At 37.2% G+C, this 19,222-nt stretch overlaps 1 protein-coding gene and 1 long non-coding RNA gene across 5 annotated transcripts in view; one reads left to right on the top strand and one right to left on the bottom strand.

Moving 5' to 3' along the window:
* The window catches only part of LOC137223768 (uncharacterized), a 198,501-nt gene that overhangs the window by 57,482 nt on the left and 121,797 nt on the right, over positions 1-19,222 (bottom strand). The window lies entirely within an intron of this gene.
* TMPRSS11D (transmembrane serine protease 11D) overlaps positions 1-19,222 on the top strand; it is a 70,923-nt gene that overhangs the window by 50,289 nt on the left and 1,412 nt on the right. For both annotated transcript variants that reach the window (XM_067736181.1, XM_067736179.1), the window contains exons 5-9: positions 4,612-4,766; positions 8,052-8,090; positions 12,241-12,418; positions 14,776-15,035; positions 16,150-16,292. In XM_067736181.1, the coding sequence (XP_067592282.1) occupies positions 4,612-4,766; positions 8,052-8,090; positions 12,241-12,418; positions 14,776-15,035; positions 16,150-16,292 (775 nt within the window). The remainder of the gene's footprint in view (positions 1-4,611; positions 4,767-8,051; positions 8,091-12,240; positions 12,419-14,775; positions 15,036-16,149; positions 16,293-19,222) is intronic.

Raw genomic sequence — 19,222 nt, 5'->3', positions numbered from 1 at the left:
TTTTTTTTTTTTTATTTTGCTCTGCAGCAGTTATTTCCACTCTTTTATCTTCCAGGTCACTTACCCATTCTTCTGCTTCAGTTATTGTGCTATTGATTCCTTCTAGAGTATTTTTAATTTCAGTAATTGTGTTGTTAATCACTGCTTGTTTGCCCCTTAGTTCTTCTAGATCCTTATTAAATGTTTCTTGTATTTTCTCCATTCTGTTTCCAAGATTTTGAATCATCTTTACTATCATTACTCTGAATTCTTTTTCAGGTAGACTGCCTATTTCATAATCATTTATTTGTTCTATAGGTTTTTACCTTGTTCCTTCATCTGTAACATATTTTTTGTCATTTCTTTTTGTTGTTGTTGTTGTTTTGATGGGTGGTGCTGTTTTCCTGTTTTTCTAGTTGTTTGGCCTCAGACCTCCAGCACTGGAGTTTGCAGACAGTTGGATATAGCTGGGGTTGGTGCTAAGATGAGGAACTCTGGGAGATCTCACTCCGATTAATATTCCCTGTGGTCTGAGGTTCTCTGTTAGTCCAGCGGTTTGGACTCAGAGCTACCATCACAGGAGTCTGGGCCTGACCTCTGGCCTGGGAACCAAGTTCCCACAAGCTTTGTGGCACAGTAGAAAAAAAAAAAAAGTGAGAAAAAAGAAAAAAAGGAGCAGTACAATATCAAAGAATAAAAAACAAAATAAAATCAGAAAGATAAAAAATATATTAGGAAAAATAAAACTATAATGGGAACAACTGCAACAAGGTAAAATAAGACCACAACAGAAAAAAGGAAACAAAAAGTGGGCGGGGGAAGTAAGCCAGACGGAGAGAACAATAACAAAGCTTAAAGAATAAGATAAAGTTTGAAAAATATACTATTTGTTAGGAACAATAAAAATATAAAAGAATCAACAACAATGAATCAACAAGGTAAATCAGAACCCCAATCTAAAAGAGGAAAAAAGAAAAAAAAAAAAAAGCCTTGGCTATGGGGGTGGAGTTTAGGTGGGGTGGAACTTAGGCAGGGGCGGCGTTCAGTGTGGGGCAGGACCTAGGCGGGTGGGGGGTGACGTTTTTGCGTGGGGCGGGACCTAGGCTCAGGACCCACGTAGCTGGAAAAAGTCCTGGGGGCGGGGCCTAGGCAGGGCAGAATTCAAGCATGGGGGGCACAGGGGGTCTCTGCTTAGGACCTCTGTGGAAGGGGAGAAGCAGCACGTGGAAAGGAGGGTCTCCAGAGTGTGGGGTTCCAGAGTTTAGAGGTAGGCCCCTGGGTGAGGGTGTGTGGGTAGGGTTTAGGCCCAGTGCATTGGAGGGGGTCTCAGAGGGGGTCTCCCAGTGTAGAGGTGAGGCCCTGGATGGGGGTGTAGGAGCAGGGCTTGGGCTCTGCGCAGCAGGAGGGAGGCTCCGAGGGCAGAGGATTAGGCCGGGGAGCCCAACAGGCTCCCCAGCTGCTCAGCTGACAGGGGAAGCACTGGCTGTGTTCCCTTCTGTTCCTTCACACCACTCCCCAACCATCTCCCTCAGGGTCTCCCCCATTGCCACTGGACCCCTAACCATGGGTGGGTCCTGCTGGATGTAGGAACTCCTCCCCTCCCCCAGCCACCCCTCAGGGGTTCCAGTCCCATAGGTCTGGCCTTTACTTTTGCTCCCCCTTCCCTCCCTCCCACTCCCTCAGGACCACATGGCTAAAGGGGGCCTCCGTGGGCAGAGGATCAGGCTTGGGATCTCAGCAGGTTCCTGGGGGCCCAAGTGGGCATGGGAAACCTGGCCATGCTCCCTTTTGATCCTCTGCCCTCCCAATCGTTCCCCAATTTCCCCCTTTTCCCCTCCCCCAGCCGCCCCTCAGGGGCACCAGTCCCGTCCTGCCTCCACTTCTCCTCCCCCTTCACTCCCCCCAGGCCCCACGTCCTACCCAGTGCCTGGGGGTTCCTACCGTCCCCTTAGGTGTCCACAGTACCCCACCAGTGCCTGGTAGGTGCCCCAGTTGTACGAGACGCAAATTCCACGTCCTCCTAGTATGCCATCTTGACTCCGCCCCCGTCAACGTCTTTTTAGATTACCAGTTTACCATTTTCTTTGTTTCCTATGTCTTCCTGTACCTAACAACCAACCTTCTTCTGGGTTCAATTTCCTTCTTACTGAAGTACTTCCTTCATAAATTCTTTAACAAGAGTACATGAACAATAAACTACACTTTTGTTTAGTTTTGTTTTTGTTGTGTTGCATGAAAGGTCCTTATTTTAGCCTCATTCTTGAATAATACTTTAGTGTGGATATAAAATTCCAAGTTGATAGCAATTTTCTCTCAGCATTTTGAAAATACAATTATATACTGCCTTTTATCACTGCTATTAAGAAATTGTCCTTCACTCAAAACTTTCTTTGGTAGCTAGTTTTTTCTCTACTGTTTGAAAATCTTCCATTTGCCTTTGGAGTTCAGAGTTTTATTATGATGTATCTGTGTGTTTGTGTTGTTTTATTGAGTATGCTTCAGACTCATCTCGATCTGAGGCTTAATGTCTTTATTAATTCCGGATAATTCTCAATATCTCTTGTAATACTGCTGCTCCTTTATTTTTCTGTGCTCTTCTTTAACATTTCACTAAGTAAACTTTGAGATGTCTCCTGTCTCTTAGCCTCTATTTGATCTTTTTCATACCTTTATCTATGTTACATTCTGTGTGATTTCATCTCTTTCAGTTAACCAGTTTCTCTTCAACTTTGTCTACTATTCTGTGTAACTCATCCATCAAGTTTTCATTTCAATTAAAAAGTATGTTTGACTATGTTTACCTGTCTGTTTTGAAAAAGTACTATACTTTTCTCATATTTATAATTCCCCTTTAATGTCATTTGTCATTTCAAATTTACTTACCTGAATATCTGTTAATTTTATTATGTGGACTTTTTGAGGATGCTCTTCTTATTCTGATTCTAGCTCATGATGTATTGTTTACCATTGAGGTTGTATGCTTATCTTTAATCTCACTTTGTAATTGGGATGCTATGCAGTCTGGATTTAATATACATACCTCCAAAGCATTTGCTTCTATCAGATACTCTAGGAGGATTGGCATCACATGGACCATTTTTTGGTTAATTTCTTAGATTAAAGTGTCTGGGACCATGCAGGTGGTATTAATGTAAATCCAAAACTTTCATGAAGTCAGGTTCATGATTATGAATTCTCAGGAGAACCTTTTTTCCATCCAGACCTGGACCTCTGAGACAACTAAACTTTTTTTTCTTTTATGATGTGAGTTCTTCTTCTTTCTAAACTATGCTTTCACTGAATGCCTAGTTCTTTGAGAAACCTAGCCTTATTCTGGAACCTCATGTCCGTCTCCCTATTTTTTACTAGCCCATGACCTCACCTCCAGTATCTATTAATGCTGAAACACAAAACAATTGCAATTCTAATGCTTACCATGTAATATTCATATTCTTTTATTTTTAGTCTTCTAAGATTTCCCTTATTTTCACAGGAGCCCAACTTTGCATTTCAAATAGAATTTATTATATTTTCGCTAGCATTTCTGGTTGTTTTATATGAAAAGCTTCTTTAAATTATTTAGGTTTTCACGTTGCTAGAAATGTAAGATGTAATTATTTATTCAGTGTCTGCTTCTTCATCTAAACTGCCCTATTCATGAGAATGGCAACTGTGAATCTTGGTCATAGCTAATTTCTGAAACTAAGAATAACGCCCAGCACAAAAAAGGTGCTTATTTAGTATTTATCTAGTAAATATTAAATTAATATCTGGGGTGAATATTATGGCAAAATTAGCAATTGAGATGAGAGGAGGCAGCCTAGAATATGAGAGCATCAAAACCAAATGTGCCTAATGCACATTCATTTTCAGAAAAGGAGAGCGCCAATATTAGGTGGAGGAAGTGATTTACATGGTAATTTACATGGAAGGAAATGGATATTATATCGATTTTAGAGAATTATAACCTTTAGCCAAATTATCAAGGTTCTTGTGAGAAATATCAACAGTTAATCGAAACAGAGATAAAAATCTTAACGTATGACTACAGAAGTTAAAATGTGCTTTTGTAGCCAGATAAGGGGGTGTAGGTACCAGAAAATTAACTTGAGCCTATAAGTCACATAAACTTGGAAGTTCATCTCTTTATAAGTTTGTTTAATGAGATGAGTGGGGTTTTTTGAAGATTTGTGAAGTCTAACCATAGCTAATACTTACAGCATACTTACTGTATGCTATGTACTCTTCCCAAAAGTCTTACATTTGTTAATTCATATAATCTTCCTAATAACCCATTTTAATGTGAGGATACAGGTACAGAAAGATTAAGAAACAAAAAACTTACCTAAAGTCCAATAGTAAATAGCAGAGCTGGTGTTCAAACTCTGCCATTCTGACTTTAAAACAAGCTATCCTGAATGGTGGGTACAGTGTACTATGCACTGAAATCTAGTGTTTGTGGGGTAGCAATGTGATATATCATTACATACAGAAACACTGTTATGTGAATCTGTTCTAATGTTAAATTTCTTAAGTAATGTTTTTAATGCTTAATCAAGAAGAGTATATAAAAAGAACGACAGAAAATTATCATAATTATACATTTTAAAAAATATCTTTATGGTTTTTCAGGCAAAGTGGTAGTGATGTGATAGGAGATACTGTCATGAAATTTAAATTCGCCAGGAATAGCAATGAACCATCAGTGAAAAGGAAAATTCAGTCTGTTTTACAGCAAATGCCGAATAACCCTGGAAACTTGACAATGAACGCAATTGACTTAAAACGCAAGTATCATTTTTTTAGCCATTTCATTTCAATATATCTCTCTACCAGTTCTAATTCATGTTTCAATTTAATGAGACTGACTTTTTCCCTTGGAATTAAACTTTATGAAAACAATGTATTATGATGCTAACTATAATATATAGCTCTCCAATATAAAATATTCTAAAGTTTTAAAGAATCATTTAGCATTCATTTAGTAAGTTTTATTTGCTAAAAATTCTTTATTATTTTTCCCTCTCCACCCTCCTTGTAAGGGATGTTGCTGTCAGATGTTCAATTTGTAGGTATGTTATAAGAATGGTAAATAGCTGTTCGAGGTCAGAGAACAATTTAATTAAGGATCTATCTCCCTGAGAACAGAGCATGCAATTGGAAGGTGTCTGGTAAATACTCGTAGAATAAAGAAGGAAATTAGAAGATTTAACAATATCCCTACCTCCTCTCTGAAAATCCTCTCTACTTCTGCCTAGAATGGAATCTACTTCCATTGTTTTTCATCCCTATTGCTATCACTCTGGTCTAAGCCAACATCATTTCTTACTTGAACTACAGCACTAGCCTCCAAGCTACTCTGCTTCTATACTTTCTTGGCCCTTTCCAATGTATTGTACACATACTGATCAAGGAAATATTTTAAAATATAAATACAATCTTACTTAAAAGCTCCCATGGCTTCCCACAAAACAAAACAAAAATAAAAACAAAACATAAACACCACATGTAAGAAGAATACCATATTTCCTGGCTTACCCAGGACAGTCCTGGGTTCATGCCAATTGTCCAAGAACCATTATTAATATTAGCCTTTACGTTTTCTGGTTTGGACAATAAATGATATGGTGATCTCATCTAAAGCACTGTATGATCTGGTTCATACTTACCCCTCTAGCCATTTATTATACCATTCTCTTCCTCATGCACCACAATCTGGCCACACCTTCACTTTCTCTGTTTGCAAAAATTCTCTCCCTCTTGCCTCAGGGCCTTTGCATACATTATTCCAGTTTCTTATAACACAGGTTAGATCACCCCCTTGCATCTGTCAAGTATCATCTGAATCATTTCTTTCTAATGTAAGTCTTTTCTAACTTCCAGTACTAAATTATTTACCTCTGTCATACACACCTTCATTTTCCTTCACAGCGTTTATCACAATTGAAATTATAATATTATTTCTGTGTCTTCATCCTACTCTGTAAGTTTTCTAAAAAGGACCAGTCTGCCTTGTTCATCCTACTGTCCTTCTGCTACCCAGTGTCTAGCACATAATAAGTACTCCATTAATATTTTTGCATGACTTTAAAAAAAAAAAGGAATTACTTAATATATGCATAGAAATTAAGGACACTCCTTCAACTCTGTCATGTACTGCTAGCTTAAGAAACCATGATTCCCCTCATAATAAGCTCACAATTAAGGGATTTTGGTGGCTCCCACATTGGACTGGTAGTTAATCAGCAAATACCTGTTATAGTTTTACTAGTTGTTAAAATATTGAAATTCTTTCCTATCTGTTGGTAAATAACCACTGCACCAGGCCTACAAAGGTGCCTCCCCAACCCCTCCAAATTCTCCCATCCCTCTCCTCCCCTTGCAACTACAGCATTAATGCTTAGCACAGCAAGGACTTCCAAGACACTGATCCAGCTCCATGGGTGGCTGTGTCCTTCCTGACTAGCTGATGCTCATGCATTACAGTTTGTTAATCCTCACAACAACCACGTGTTATAGATCCTTCTATTGTCCCCACTCAGAAAAGATAGATAATTGCCCAGGGCATACAGGCAGCATGTAGGGGAGCCAGTATTGAAATAAAGTCTTTCTTGCTCAAAGAATGAAAAGGAATGGTCAGCTCTTTTTATTTCCTTTCTCCAAAAGGATGTTTTGCCTCCTCTAACACTTACAAAGCAGGTGTGATACCCAAGCCCTGTGAAACTTCTGGCAGCAAAAAAGTTTGTTTAAGTTGACTTTAGAGAACATGAACACCTGTCTGAGAGGTTTAGATTTATCTTATAGGAAATAAGAAGCTGATTTCTCATTAAAAGATTTCAAGCAGAGAAGAATATACTCTGATATGATCTACATTTTTAGAAATGTCAGTCTGGTAAAGTAGAGGTGGATGCATTAAAAAGGGAAAAAGTGGAGGCAGGGAATAGGTGTCAAATGATGAAAGTATGAACTAAAGTAGTAGCCAAAGGGAGGGGGAAGATGGTGCTAATGCAAAGGATCGTTAGAGGGTAGAAGGTACAAAATCTGGAAAGCAATAAGATGTAGGAAATGATGAGAAAGGAGGAGTTAGAGACCATTTCAGATTTCTAGCTATTGGTGGAAGTGGTGTCATTTACTAAAGGAGGAAATATACGTAGCAAATTTGGAGTAAAATTTGGTGACATTGAGTTTGAGATGGCTGTAGCACATGCAGAGAAAACTGTTCTATAAGTAGACATTAAACTGGAATATACAAACTGTCACCATCTGGCACCAACATATTTTCCTTTCTGTGCTCTCCCACCACTTCCCTACATGCAACACCTGTATTAGCTCTACTGACTTTATTGCTCCACAAACATCTTACACCTCCATGCATTTGTGCCCACTATATCTCTCATCTGGAATGCCTTTTCACCTTTTGCCTGCCTGAAAAACTCCTTTTAGGTATTCAAAATACAACTCAAATGTTATTTTCATCATGATAACATCTGTGAACCAGAATCACTAGTAACTCTCTCCTTTATCCTCTCTACTTCACACTTAAATTTATTTGAATGATTTCTTGATCAATTTCTACCTATAAATTATGTGATGGCAGACCCCCTATATTTTGTTATACCTGCAGTACTACAAATAGTATCAGTAAAGTAACACAGATGTAGTTATATGTACATAAATATATATTAGAAAAAAATGAAAAATTAACTTCCCTTATAGCATTTACTACATTGTATCTCCATGACTATGTTGCTGTCTTCCCAAGTAAACTGAGTGACTTGAGAGCAGAAATATCTTTTAAATAACTTTTAACTATCTTTTAAGCATTTGATGAGAAATTAAAGCACAAACTTTAATGTGCAAACAATAAATTGAGGGAATATTATTAACAGTTTTCTGAAGCCCATGACTCAGATTCTTTCACCGGTTCTGATGGAGTCAAGGAGTCTATTATAGCAGTCCTCTAAATGATTCTGATTATGGTTGTCTGAGGACTACACGTTAAGAAATTAAGGTCAAATGGTATATAGTCCTTTTTGTATTGATCTTACTCTCTCTCTCTTTTTTAACACCAGAAATAACTCACAAGGATACAGAAGATATTTTAACTAAAGGTAAGCTTTTAAATTACTTTGTAAATGTGGTTTACCAAAATAAAAAGAGTAAATGTTCAAGTGATTTGTAGTCTTTGCCAAGGCAGTGTCTATTGAGATGGTATCATTTTTTTTTTTTTTTTAAACATCTTTATTGGAGCATAATTGCTTTACAATGGTATGTTAGTTTCAGCTTCACAACAAAATGAATCAGTTATATATATACATATGTTCCCATATCTCTTCCCGCTTGCATCACCCTCCCTCCCACCCTCCCTATCCCACCCCTCCAGGCGGTCACACAGCACCGAGCTGATCTCCCTGTGCTATGCGGCTGCTTCCCACTAGCTATCTACCTTACGTTTGGTAGTGTATACATGTCCATGCCTCTTTATTGCTTTGTCACCGTTTACCCTTCCCCCTCCCCATAGCCTCAAGTCCATTCTCTAGTAAGTCTGTGTCTTTATTCCTGTTTCACCCCTAGGTTTTTCATGACATTTTTTTTTTCTTAAATTCCATATATATGTGTTAGCATACGGTATTTGTCTCTCTCTTTCTGACTTACTTCACTCTGTATGACAGACTCTAGGTCTATCCACCTCATTACAAATAGCTCAATTTCGTCTCTTTTTATGGCTGAGTAATACTCCATTGTATATATGTGCCACATCTTCTTTATCCATTCATCCGATGATGGACACTTAGGTTGTTTCCATCTCTGGGCTATTGTAAATAGAGCTGCAATGAACATTTTGGTACATGACTCTTTTTGAATTATGGTTTTCTCAGGGTATATGCCCAGTAGTGGGATTGCTGGGTCATATGGTAGTTCTATTTGTAGCTTTTTAAGGAACCTCCATACTGTTCTCCACAGTGGCTGTATCAATTTACATTCCCACCAACAGTGTAAGAGGGTTCCCTTTTCTCCACACCCTCTCCAGCATTTATTGTTTCTAGATTTTTTGATGATGGCCATTCTGACTGGTGTGAGATGATATCTCATTGTAGTTTTGATTTGCATTTCTCTAATGATTAGTGATGTTGAGCATTCTTTCATGTGTTTGTTGGCACTCTGTATATCTTCTTTGGAGAAATGTCTATTTAGGTCTTCTGCCCATTTTTGGATTGGGTTGTTTGTTCTTTTGTTATTAAGCTGCATGAGCTGCTTATAAATTTTGGAGATTAATCCTTTGTCAGTTGCTTCATTTGCAAATATTTTCTCCCATTCTGAGGGTTGTCTTTTGGTCTTCTTTATGGTTTCCTTTGCTGCGCAAAAGCTTTTAAGTTTCATTAGGTCCCATTTGTTTACTTTTGTTTTTATTTCCATTTCTCTAGGAGGTGGGTCAAAAAGGATCTTGCTGTGATTTATGTCATAGAGTGTTCTGCCTATGTTTTCCTCTAAGAGTTTGATAGTTTCTGGCCTTACATTTAGGTCTTTAATCCATTTTGAGCTTATTTTTGTGTATGGTGTTAGGGAGTGATCTAATCTCATACTTTTACATGTAGCTGTCCAGTTTTCCCAGCACCACTTATTGAATAGGCTGTCCTTTCTCCACTGTACATTTCTGCCTCCTTTGTCAAAGATAAGATGACCATATGTGCGTGGGTTTATTGAGATGGTATCTTTATTCTTAGTTCACTCATGTGGGTTGTTGTTGAGATAAGATATTGCTGATTCTGTTGGCCTATGAAGTAATGTTTAAGTTTTCCCCTCCTTTTAGAAGGAAGAAGTAGCAATGCCATTCCACCACTCTGTATCAAGTTTGGTCTCATTAAGGTTTTCTTGGCAGCTTTGGGAAGTTTTTCCTGCCCTGGTTCCATGGCAGCATTTCAGTAGACTTGCAAATTATGTTTAGTTGCATCATTTATATGCCTTCTCCTAACCACCAGAATAGCTTGTTTTGTTGTGGATTTAAGTTAATCATAAACTATAATAAAAAAAATTACAAAAAGCAATATGAGTTTTTGTCTATAACATATTAGAAAAGTCACTGCTTTCCAATGTCCTTAGGTATACTCTCAGGCTAGGATAGCAGAAATATAGCCCTTAGAAAACAGCAGTTTACTTCTCTGGCTAATAAAAGGTAGTTAGAAATTAGTTCAATATATCTTGATAGCTGGCCTATCTCACATACTTAAGTGATGTTATAAGTTAATGCTTCTTCCTCTGTGGGTGTTTTTCAACTTCACTATATATTTAATTCATGCTTCTTTTTCATTAAAATGTGCTTATATAATTTACTAGAGAATTTGGTTGGAGAATGTAGCAAAGGAACCTATATTCCATGTATATTCTTACTGGAAGTCTAGTCCTCCTCTATCTGGGAGATCTGTTAGAAAAAATACCTTTGGATGGTGTCCTATTGAAGCAATGTCACTACTTCAGAGCTGGTCCAGCAATAGAAACTGTTGGTGGTGATTTACCTCTAATTTCTCAGTAATAGACTAAACAAGAGAAAATAAACCATGGGAGTGGGAGTTAAGAGGAGTTGAGTGATCCAGCCCACTCCAGCCCGTTTCAGCTTTGACCATTAGAGAGTCATGGGCTCTCTTAAAATATTTAAATAAACCTCATCTAGATACTTAGAAACCTTCAGTTACCCTCAAGAATATTCTGTGGACCTAAAGTAACTCTTTTTCCAGGGCACATTTGGTAAGATAGAGTCAGTTGCAGATGTGGACTGAACTGTCCACAATGAACTGAATTACCACTATAGAGTCTTCATGATGAGAGCAGTTTCCCTCTAACTTCATTGTGCACATGAATCACTTGTTAAAATACAGCTTCTAGTAAGTTCTGAGAACATAATGCCCAGCTTGGTGACTAGTTAGTAATATGGTATTGTACACTTGAAAGTTGCTGAGAGTAGATCATAAGTATTCCCGTCACACTTACACACACACACAAAAAAGAGAACTATGTGAGGTGTTAGATGTGTTAAATATCTTGAACTTGGCAATCATTCTACAATGTATATGTATATGTATATCAAATCATCGCACTGTATACTTTAAATATATGTACATTGTATCAATATTTGTCAATTATTCCTTAATAAAGTTGGAGGAAAAAAAATGCAGCTTTTGATTTGTTCCCTGATGTGAGTCTGAGAGTCAACATTTTTTTTTCTGTCATCGCTGTTCATCTTTACCGTGGGACAACTGACAAAATTACAAGATATTTAAAGTGTACAATGTCATGATTTGATACATGTATACATTATGAAAAGATTCCCCTCATCCAGCTAATTAACAGATTCATCACCTCACGAATTTATCACCTCCCTCCTTTTTTATTTTTTTAGCGAGAACTCAGCAAATTTGCTACTCTCAGCAAATTTCAATTATACAATACACTGTTGTCAACTATAGTCACTATGTTATACATTAGATTCTCAGACCTTACTCATCTTACAGCTGAAAGTTTATACCCTTTTACCAAACTCTCCCTATTCCTCCGACCCGCTGGCCACCACTTTCTACTGTTTCTAGGAGTTCAACTTTAATTTGCACATATAGGTCATACCATGCAGTATTTGTCTTTGTCTGGAAAATTCCCTTAGCACAATACCCTACAGTTACATCCATGTTGCTGCAAGTGACAGGATTTCCTTCTTTTTTAAGGCTGAATAACATTCCTGTGTGTGTGTGCATGCTTGTGTGCATGCTTATGTGCACATATATACCACTATTTCTTGATCCACTCATCTACTGACAGACACTTAGGTTGTTTCTACACAGAGCCAACATTTCTAACAAGTTCCTAGGGGAGGCCCGTGCTGCAGATCCACAGACCACACTTTGAGTAGCAAGGCTACTGAGAAGATGGAAATTTCCCAGGGAACCTGTGGCCTGAACTGGTGCCTCCAGCACTGACCTATCTTAACCCCCACTCATGAGGAATTCCAGAGAACTCTGAAGCTGCTCCAGAATTTGAAACCTCCATGCCAATTAAGTTCAGCAATGTTCTCTAAAATGCAGTCTATAGGCAACAGTCACATAAGTACTCTAAAAATATAACATATTGATCATGCTTTTGGAAAGCCTAGCATGTCGTGGGAAAGAATACATAAGAGACATAAAAGTCATAAATGATGGTGAAATTCTTAAAGCATCTGCCAAGTGTAAGAATCATGATCTTCTCAGCACATTAATTCCCTTTTCCCATTAGAATGTGGGGTCCGTCCAGACCTAATATCATTGTCTGCTGAGAGAATCATAGGAGGCACTAAAGCTAAGGAAGGAGACTGGCCATGGCAAGTCAGTTTACAGTGGGATAATCTTCACCACTGCGGAGGTGTCTTCATCAGTAAAGAGTGGATCCTGACAGCAGCTCACTGCTTCAAAAGGTAAGACCACAGTTAACTACCCATCTTGGCATACCTTAGTTGTCTCAATTAATAGTTACATCTGTGTTAGAGGGTATCAATCAATCACACTTTATGCATAAAAAAACTGATCATTAGCGATATTAAATAACTTGCCCTGAATAACACTGCCAATATGCGACACAGCCAAGATTCAAATCTAAGTTCAACTGGTTCCAAAACCATGCTCTTATTCATTTGCTGAAAGAAAGGAAAGGAAGGGATGGAGGGAGGGAGGCTGACAGGGAAGAAAGAAGAGTATCTTTTACAATCTTCACTATAAAGACCCTGAGGCAAAAGAAGTTTAATATAAAAAATCATGTATTTTCTTGTTGTCAAATATTTTTTCTTTAGAATTTTTAACTAGCATTTACTCCTTTGCAAGCTACTGTACCTCATGAAAGTATCTCCTGGATATATAATTTCTATTTTCCGTATAACTCCACTATCTAAACTCCACAAAACCCTCAAATTATTTGGTTACATTTTGCTTTTATTCAACCTTAAAAGCATGTTGCATTAATCAACCTTCCAATTCATAGATCCTTATTTTCATCAGTTTGTACAAGACCTTTCTCTCCTTTTTATTTTTCTCCTGTCATACCTGTATTCCACTACTACTACCTTCCCTGCCCCCATAGGCCTCACACAAATATTTGACATGTCTTTAAATATGCAGTTACCTGCAAAACCTTTGGGGGGGGGGGTGTGTGTGTCTTTAATTTATATAAGTGGCATTGTGTATAAGTCTCATATTTCCTTACTGTTTTTGCTCAATCCTGGGAATTTTAATCTGGTCCACCACTGCATCCACCATATCCCTTCATCCAGCTAGGTTGCTCCAACTTCCCACTGCCACAAAGAACAGCACATATACACTTTCTCTCATGCCTTCATATGTGCCTCTCTATAAACCTTCAAGAATTTCTCTGACATACATACCCAGAAGTATATATACAGTGTGCTAAATACACTACAATGCTTTCCAGAATTTTACATCTTCACATGTAATGCAAAAGAGTTCAAACTTCTTTCTCACCAACACAATACTATTCTTTTTCAATTTTTTGTCATTCTTATGAATATACATTAGATGCCCATTATTGTTATAATTTTCATTTCTCTGCTTATTAGTGAGTTTGAGTATCTTTTCATATGTCTACTGGCTGTTTGGGCTTCTCCCATGAAATGCCTATTAATATTTTTTGCTCATTGTATAATGGTTTCTCCCTCCATTTATTGCTGGTTTACAGACTTCTGTATATTCTACAAAAATTTTAGATATTAAACATTGCAAGTCTTTTCTCATTCATCTGATAAATATGTCTATGGTACAGTTAATTTTGTTTTCAGTTTTTTTATGTCTTTTAACTTTATTTTTTATTCTACATACTTTTTATTGAAGTATAGTTGATACACAATATTATATACTATAGGTGTACAGTATAGTAATTCACAATTTTTAAAGGTTATACTCCATTTATTATAAAATGTTGGCTATATTCCCTGCATTGTACCATATCCTTGTAGCTTATTTATTTTATATATAATAGTTTGTACCTCTTAATCCCCTAGACCTATCTTGCCCCTACCCCCTCTCTCTCCCTCTAGTAACCATTAGTTTGTTCTCTATACATGATACACTTAATTTTGATCTCATGAAATTCATCCATTCTTAACTGTATGGTTTGTATTTTGGGAGTTTGGCTAAAAAGTCCCTATTCCTAGGTCAGCAAGATAATGCCTTATATTTTTTTTATATTAGTGCTCTCTCTCTCTTTCTCTCTCTCTCTCTCTCTCTCTCTCTCTCTGTATGAATACATACACACACACACACCCCAAAATCTTCAAGAAGCATCACACTTAGTACAGAAAAATGATTCGTCAATTAGTAAGACAAGGAGCCCCTTATCATCACTACTATTTAAATGGAACTTCTGGCTAAAGGAAAGGAAAAAAATAACAGTTGGAAGGAAAGAGTTAAAACTAAAGTGAACATTATTTCAGACTTCTTAGTTGCTTGAATGGAAGGATGTAGAAAAGGGAGAAATCAAAGAAAAGTTTTGTGTTATACTAGTGTTCATCAAAGTGTCAGTATATCCTTATTGGAATAATGGAACACCAGGACGTTCATCACCCCAAGATATGTTTTCTAAAATATTTCTGTTTCTTTAGACAAATGATCACTCATTGTACCAGTAAAGAATTAAAGAAATAGATCACAAAGAAATGTTGGTCGAATACTTCCTAGATTGGGGGTGGAGGGGACAAACACAAAAACCAAATATTTGAAATTCTCACAAGTTCTCTATTCAAATAACATGTTTTCATATTTTTAGCCGCTCTGATACTCTTCAATGGACTGTCACCTTTGGTATTTCCACAATATTTCCTAAAGAGAAAAGAAGAATAAGGACTATTTTAATCCATAACAATTATAACCCTGAAACTCATGAAAATGATATTGCACTTCTACAACTTGATAGAGAAGTCACCTTTACCAGAAATATCCGTACAGTGTGCCTCCCAGATGCTAGCCAGAATATTCTACCTGGTTCCCCTGCTTATGTAACAGGATGGGGCTCTCAAAGATACAGCGGTGAGTATCTCAGGAAAAAATAAAACAAAAACAACAGCAATATCTCCTGGTACTTGCTAGTACGCATTTTTTTTAAATTAAGGAACACCTGAAGGGTAGGTTCTATGGACAGAACCATGCTACAGTCTGGTCATCCTAAGATCTAACTAGAGTTCCTTCAGCAAATCAAAGCAATGTCCCTAGAAACTATACAGAATTCTCACACACAGTAATACGAAAATGTAAAAGCAAGTGATACAGAAACATGAGTTCTTCCATGACCCAGAGACTCTACAGACTTGAATGGCTCCCCTATAAAGAAAATTTTAAAAATTTATAAGAGGATTTAGATAGGTATTCTCTACGGGTTTTAAGGTATTCTGAAGTGAAAGAAATCCTGCCTTCAGAACAAGAAACTCTGTGTGTACATAAGTATTGTTCACACTTATTTATGAAGCAAATAAAATGAGAAAAAGAAATAAGGGTGACATGAAAGAGCAAATATAGCCAAGGGGAAAATGAGTATCAGCTAGGGAGTGGAAGGATAGCATTAACAATATCCATGGGTTTCTAACTATTTTGTAGATCATGTCTCCAAGAAACAAAACAAAGGCTGAATTGTCCTAGAAAATATTTCATTGTGTTTTCATGGCCCAAAGTAATCTGGTGTAGTAAATAAAATCTGTGCCAATCACAAAAACGGCAGTGCCATATTGAAGGAATATCAATATAAAATAAATTCATTCTTTAGTCGTGGAACAAGATTTGTTTCTCTTTTGTTACTATATTAAAGGTTAGTTAATATTTAATTTTCTAATTCTAAGTTAGTCAGTGGATATTTCAAAATCTACTAGTCAATTTTAAGTAAGCAGATTTTTTCCCCCTCTTAAGGTCTAAGGGGCACTGTATCACAAACCTAAAGCAAAAAAAGAAAAAAACCAATCTATGTAAAGGGGTAATCCATCTCTACTATGGAAATCTTTGCTGAGAAAAAACTACTAGTACATTTTCAATAGCCTTCTTTGCTGAATAAGAGATAATGTTTGGAGTACAATTATTCCTTCCTATATTCACCATAGAATCATTAAGTTATCTACCCTGAAGTCCATTTTCATTCTGCTTTTATACTTAACAGGCAGCCAAGTTCCAGATCTACAACAAGCACGGGTCAATATAATAAGTAATAATGTATGTAATAAACCATCTAGTTATAATGGAGCCATCCTGCCTGGAATGCTATGTGCTGGACTATCTCGAGGTGGAGTAGATGCATGCCAGGTAAGTTCAAGACAACGTTATCCACGTCATCAGCCAAGTTTATAAGCACTTACTAGCATGTCTTATTGTGATAGACAGAGAGGTATCATTATAATATACAGCCCTGATCCTCTAAAAATGTATGGTCTAGATTTTACAGATTCTTATATGAAGTTGATCTATCATGAAACACTGATTCTGAGAAGCCAAGTTGCGAAGTGGTTAACTATCAAGCTCAAGAACGAGACAGACCCGGGTTTGAATTCCTTAACCTCTATTACCAATCCTTTCATCTATAAAATCGGGATAAGAATAGTATCTAACTTTTTAGGTACCACTAAAGATTAGATGGAGATTAAATATGTCAGGCACGCACTAAGCAAGAAAGCTCAGCTATCTCAACTATTTCTGCTGTTGTCAACCTAGACCATGATCACTGACATCAATAACTTTCACCTCAACCTTCTACTATGAAGACTTAAATAAATCACTCATCTAAGAGTTGTAGATCATTGATTTTAAAAATATAAATAACACCTGAATATCAGCACCTTGAAGATAAAAAATTTATACAAAGAGCTTAGTTACCTGAGTCACCATAGCTCCCATAATTGTTAAATAGCACTAATGAAGGAAAAAAAAAAAACTATTTAGATCTACTTTGTAATTTTCAACCAAATATAAAAACACTAACAATAAATATGAATTCTTACTCCAATGTAATAAGATTTTTTTTTGGAAGGTATGTTGCTATTTATTTATTTATTTTTAATAGATCTTTACTGTAGCATAATTGCTTCACAATACTGTGTTAGTTTCTGTTGCATAACAAAGAGAGAGAATCAGCCATATGCATACACGTGTCCCCATATCCCTTCCCTCTTGAGCCTCCCTCCCATCTTACCTATCCCACCCTTCTAGGTCATCGCAAAGCACAGAGCCGGTCTCCCTGTGCTATGCTACTGCTTCCTACCAGCCAACTATTTTACATCTGGTAGTGTACATATGTCGATGTTACTCTCACTTCGGCCCAGCTTCGCCCTCCCACCCCATGTCATCAAGTCCATTCTCTTTGCCTCTTTATTCCTGCCCTGCAACTAGGTTCACCAGTACTTTTTTTTTTTTTTAGATTCCATATATATGCATTAGCATACAGTATTTGTTTTTCTCTTAGAATAAGATTTTAATCCTAAATTTTTAATTAAACTATCTAAACAACTGATGTGGTTATATTTTTTAATAGATTTTATTCCTATGTCTAAAACCCAACCCCATACAGTAACAGCAACAACTACTTAGTATCCAAAATTACATTTTTGGAATTAAGAAAAATCAATCTGTTTTTTTTTTTTTTTTTGGTACGCGGGCCTCTCACTGTTGTGGCCTCTCCTGTTGCGGAGCACAGGCTCCGGATGCGCAGGCTCAGCAGCCATGGCTCACGGGCCCAGCCGCTCCGTGGCATGTGGGATCTTCCCAGACCAGGGCACGAACCCGTGTCCCCTGCATTGGCAGGCGGACTCTCAACCACTGTGCCACCAGGGAAGCCCCAATCTGTTTTCTTGATGAATCTGCTACTGCTTTCCTGACTTAATCATAAGCAGAAAAATGAGGTTTATTCTTTCCTTAAACATTGCTGACTTTTATATTTCGTGCTTACATTCTTGAAAAAGAGGATAAGTAGTAGTTCTTACATAGTTTTGGCAAAGACCCCAATCCATTTCCCCAAAATGAAACATTTTTCTTGACTACAAGCTGTGTGGGGGTGGAGGGGAATTGTTTATCAATTTTCAAGACACTGTTAATTACCCACTGGTTTTTATTCACTTTAAGTGGAGATGTCTTGATGGTAGGGAATGCTTCTTGTTCCCCTTCCCATTTTCTTCTTTTCTATTGCTAGCCCTGTAACAACAAATTCTCAACTTTCATAGTAGTTTTACAAAGAATTCACCAATCAAGTAAGCAACAAACCTTTACACGATAATTTCAGATCTACTAAGAGCATTAATTAGAACTGACTTAAGGATATACATGAGATATAAAAGGGTGTTTATTCATGCTTTACTCATGATACACTTTACCTTCTGCATATACAGATTCTGCTCTTCCTCCAAGCTCAGTTCAGGCCATAACTCACCAAGAAACTTTCCTGTGTGTTCCACTCTGGGTCTCACTGATTTTCAGCTGAAATACTATATATAATACATAGAGTTTATGCCTCAAAAGAATAGCACTTTACATAAGAGCTTATGAGATCCTGTTTGTTTTTGTTCATTTATTTTTTTTAATTGCATTATTTACTTTTTATGTGCCAGACTCTGTGCTTACACAGTATCACCTGAACTCAGCAAGTCTATGGTCTAGAAGAGAGACCACAGGCTCAGATATCTGCCCAATCAGGCAGTGAAGCTGCCCAGATATAGGAAAAATTACATGTCCCACTTAGTTTAATATTTGCTTGCCCACTCTTGGTAAGACATTATGCAAAGAAATCTCTTACTATAGAAGAAGTAGAAGAAAAACACAATGATGGGAGAGTGCTGAGAACTGGTAAACTGGAGCACATGTGCAACATCTAAAGGAGGCAGATGCCAATCACCTCCATGCAGTGCTTGCTATCAAGCTGGTAATTCAGACACTAACCCTTCTCCCCATCTAAACCAGTAATTAAGTAGGCATGGAAGAACTAGCTACTATTAAGAGCAGTCAAATGAACAGCAAACTATTCTAGAAGCATACTTGGTAATAACAGCTGAGTTTTATTAGTACTATTTACCAGGCTATACTCAGATTGCTACGCATGTTAAACTCATTTAAACACATTAAAATATTATTTACAGATGAGGAAGCTGAGGTACAGAGGGCTATTAAGTAGCTTACTGAAAATCATATAGCTAGTAAGTAGAGGATTCAAACCTATGCTAACTCCAGAACCCACAGACTTAACCCATTAT

This window comes from Pseudorca crassidens, chromosome 4, assembly GCF_039906515.1.
Source record: "Pseudorca crassidens isolate mPseCra1 chromosome 4, mPseCra1.hap1, whole genome shotgun sequence".
Lineage (NCBI taxonomy): Eukaryota > Metazoa > Chordata > Mammalia > Artiodactyla > Delphinidae > Pseudorca > Pseudorca crassidens.
The sequence above is the reverse complement of the archived record's forward strand: the minus strand, read 5'-3'. Positions and strand labels throughout refer to the sequence as shown.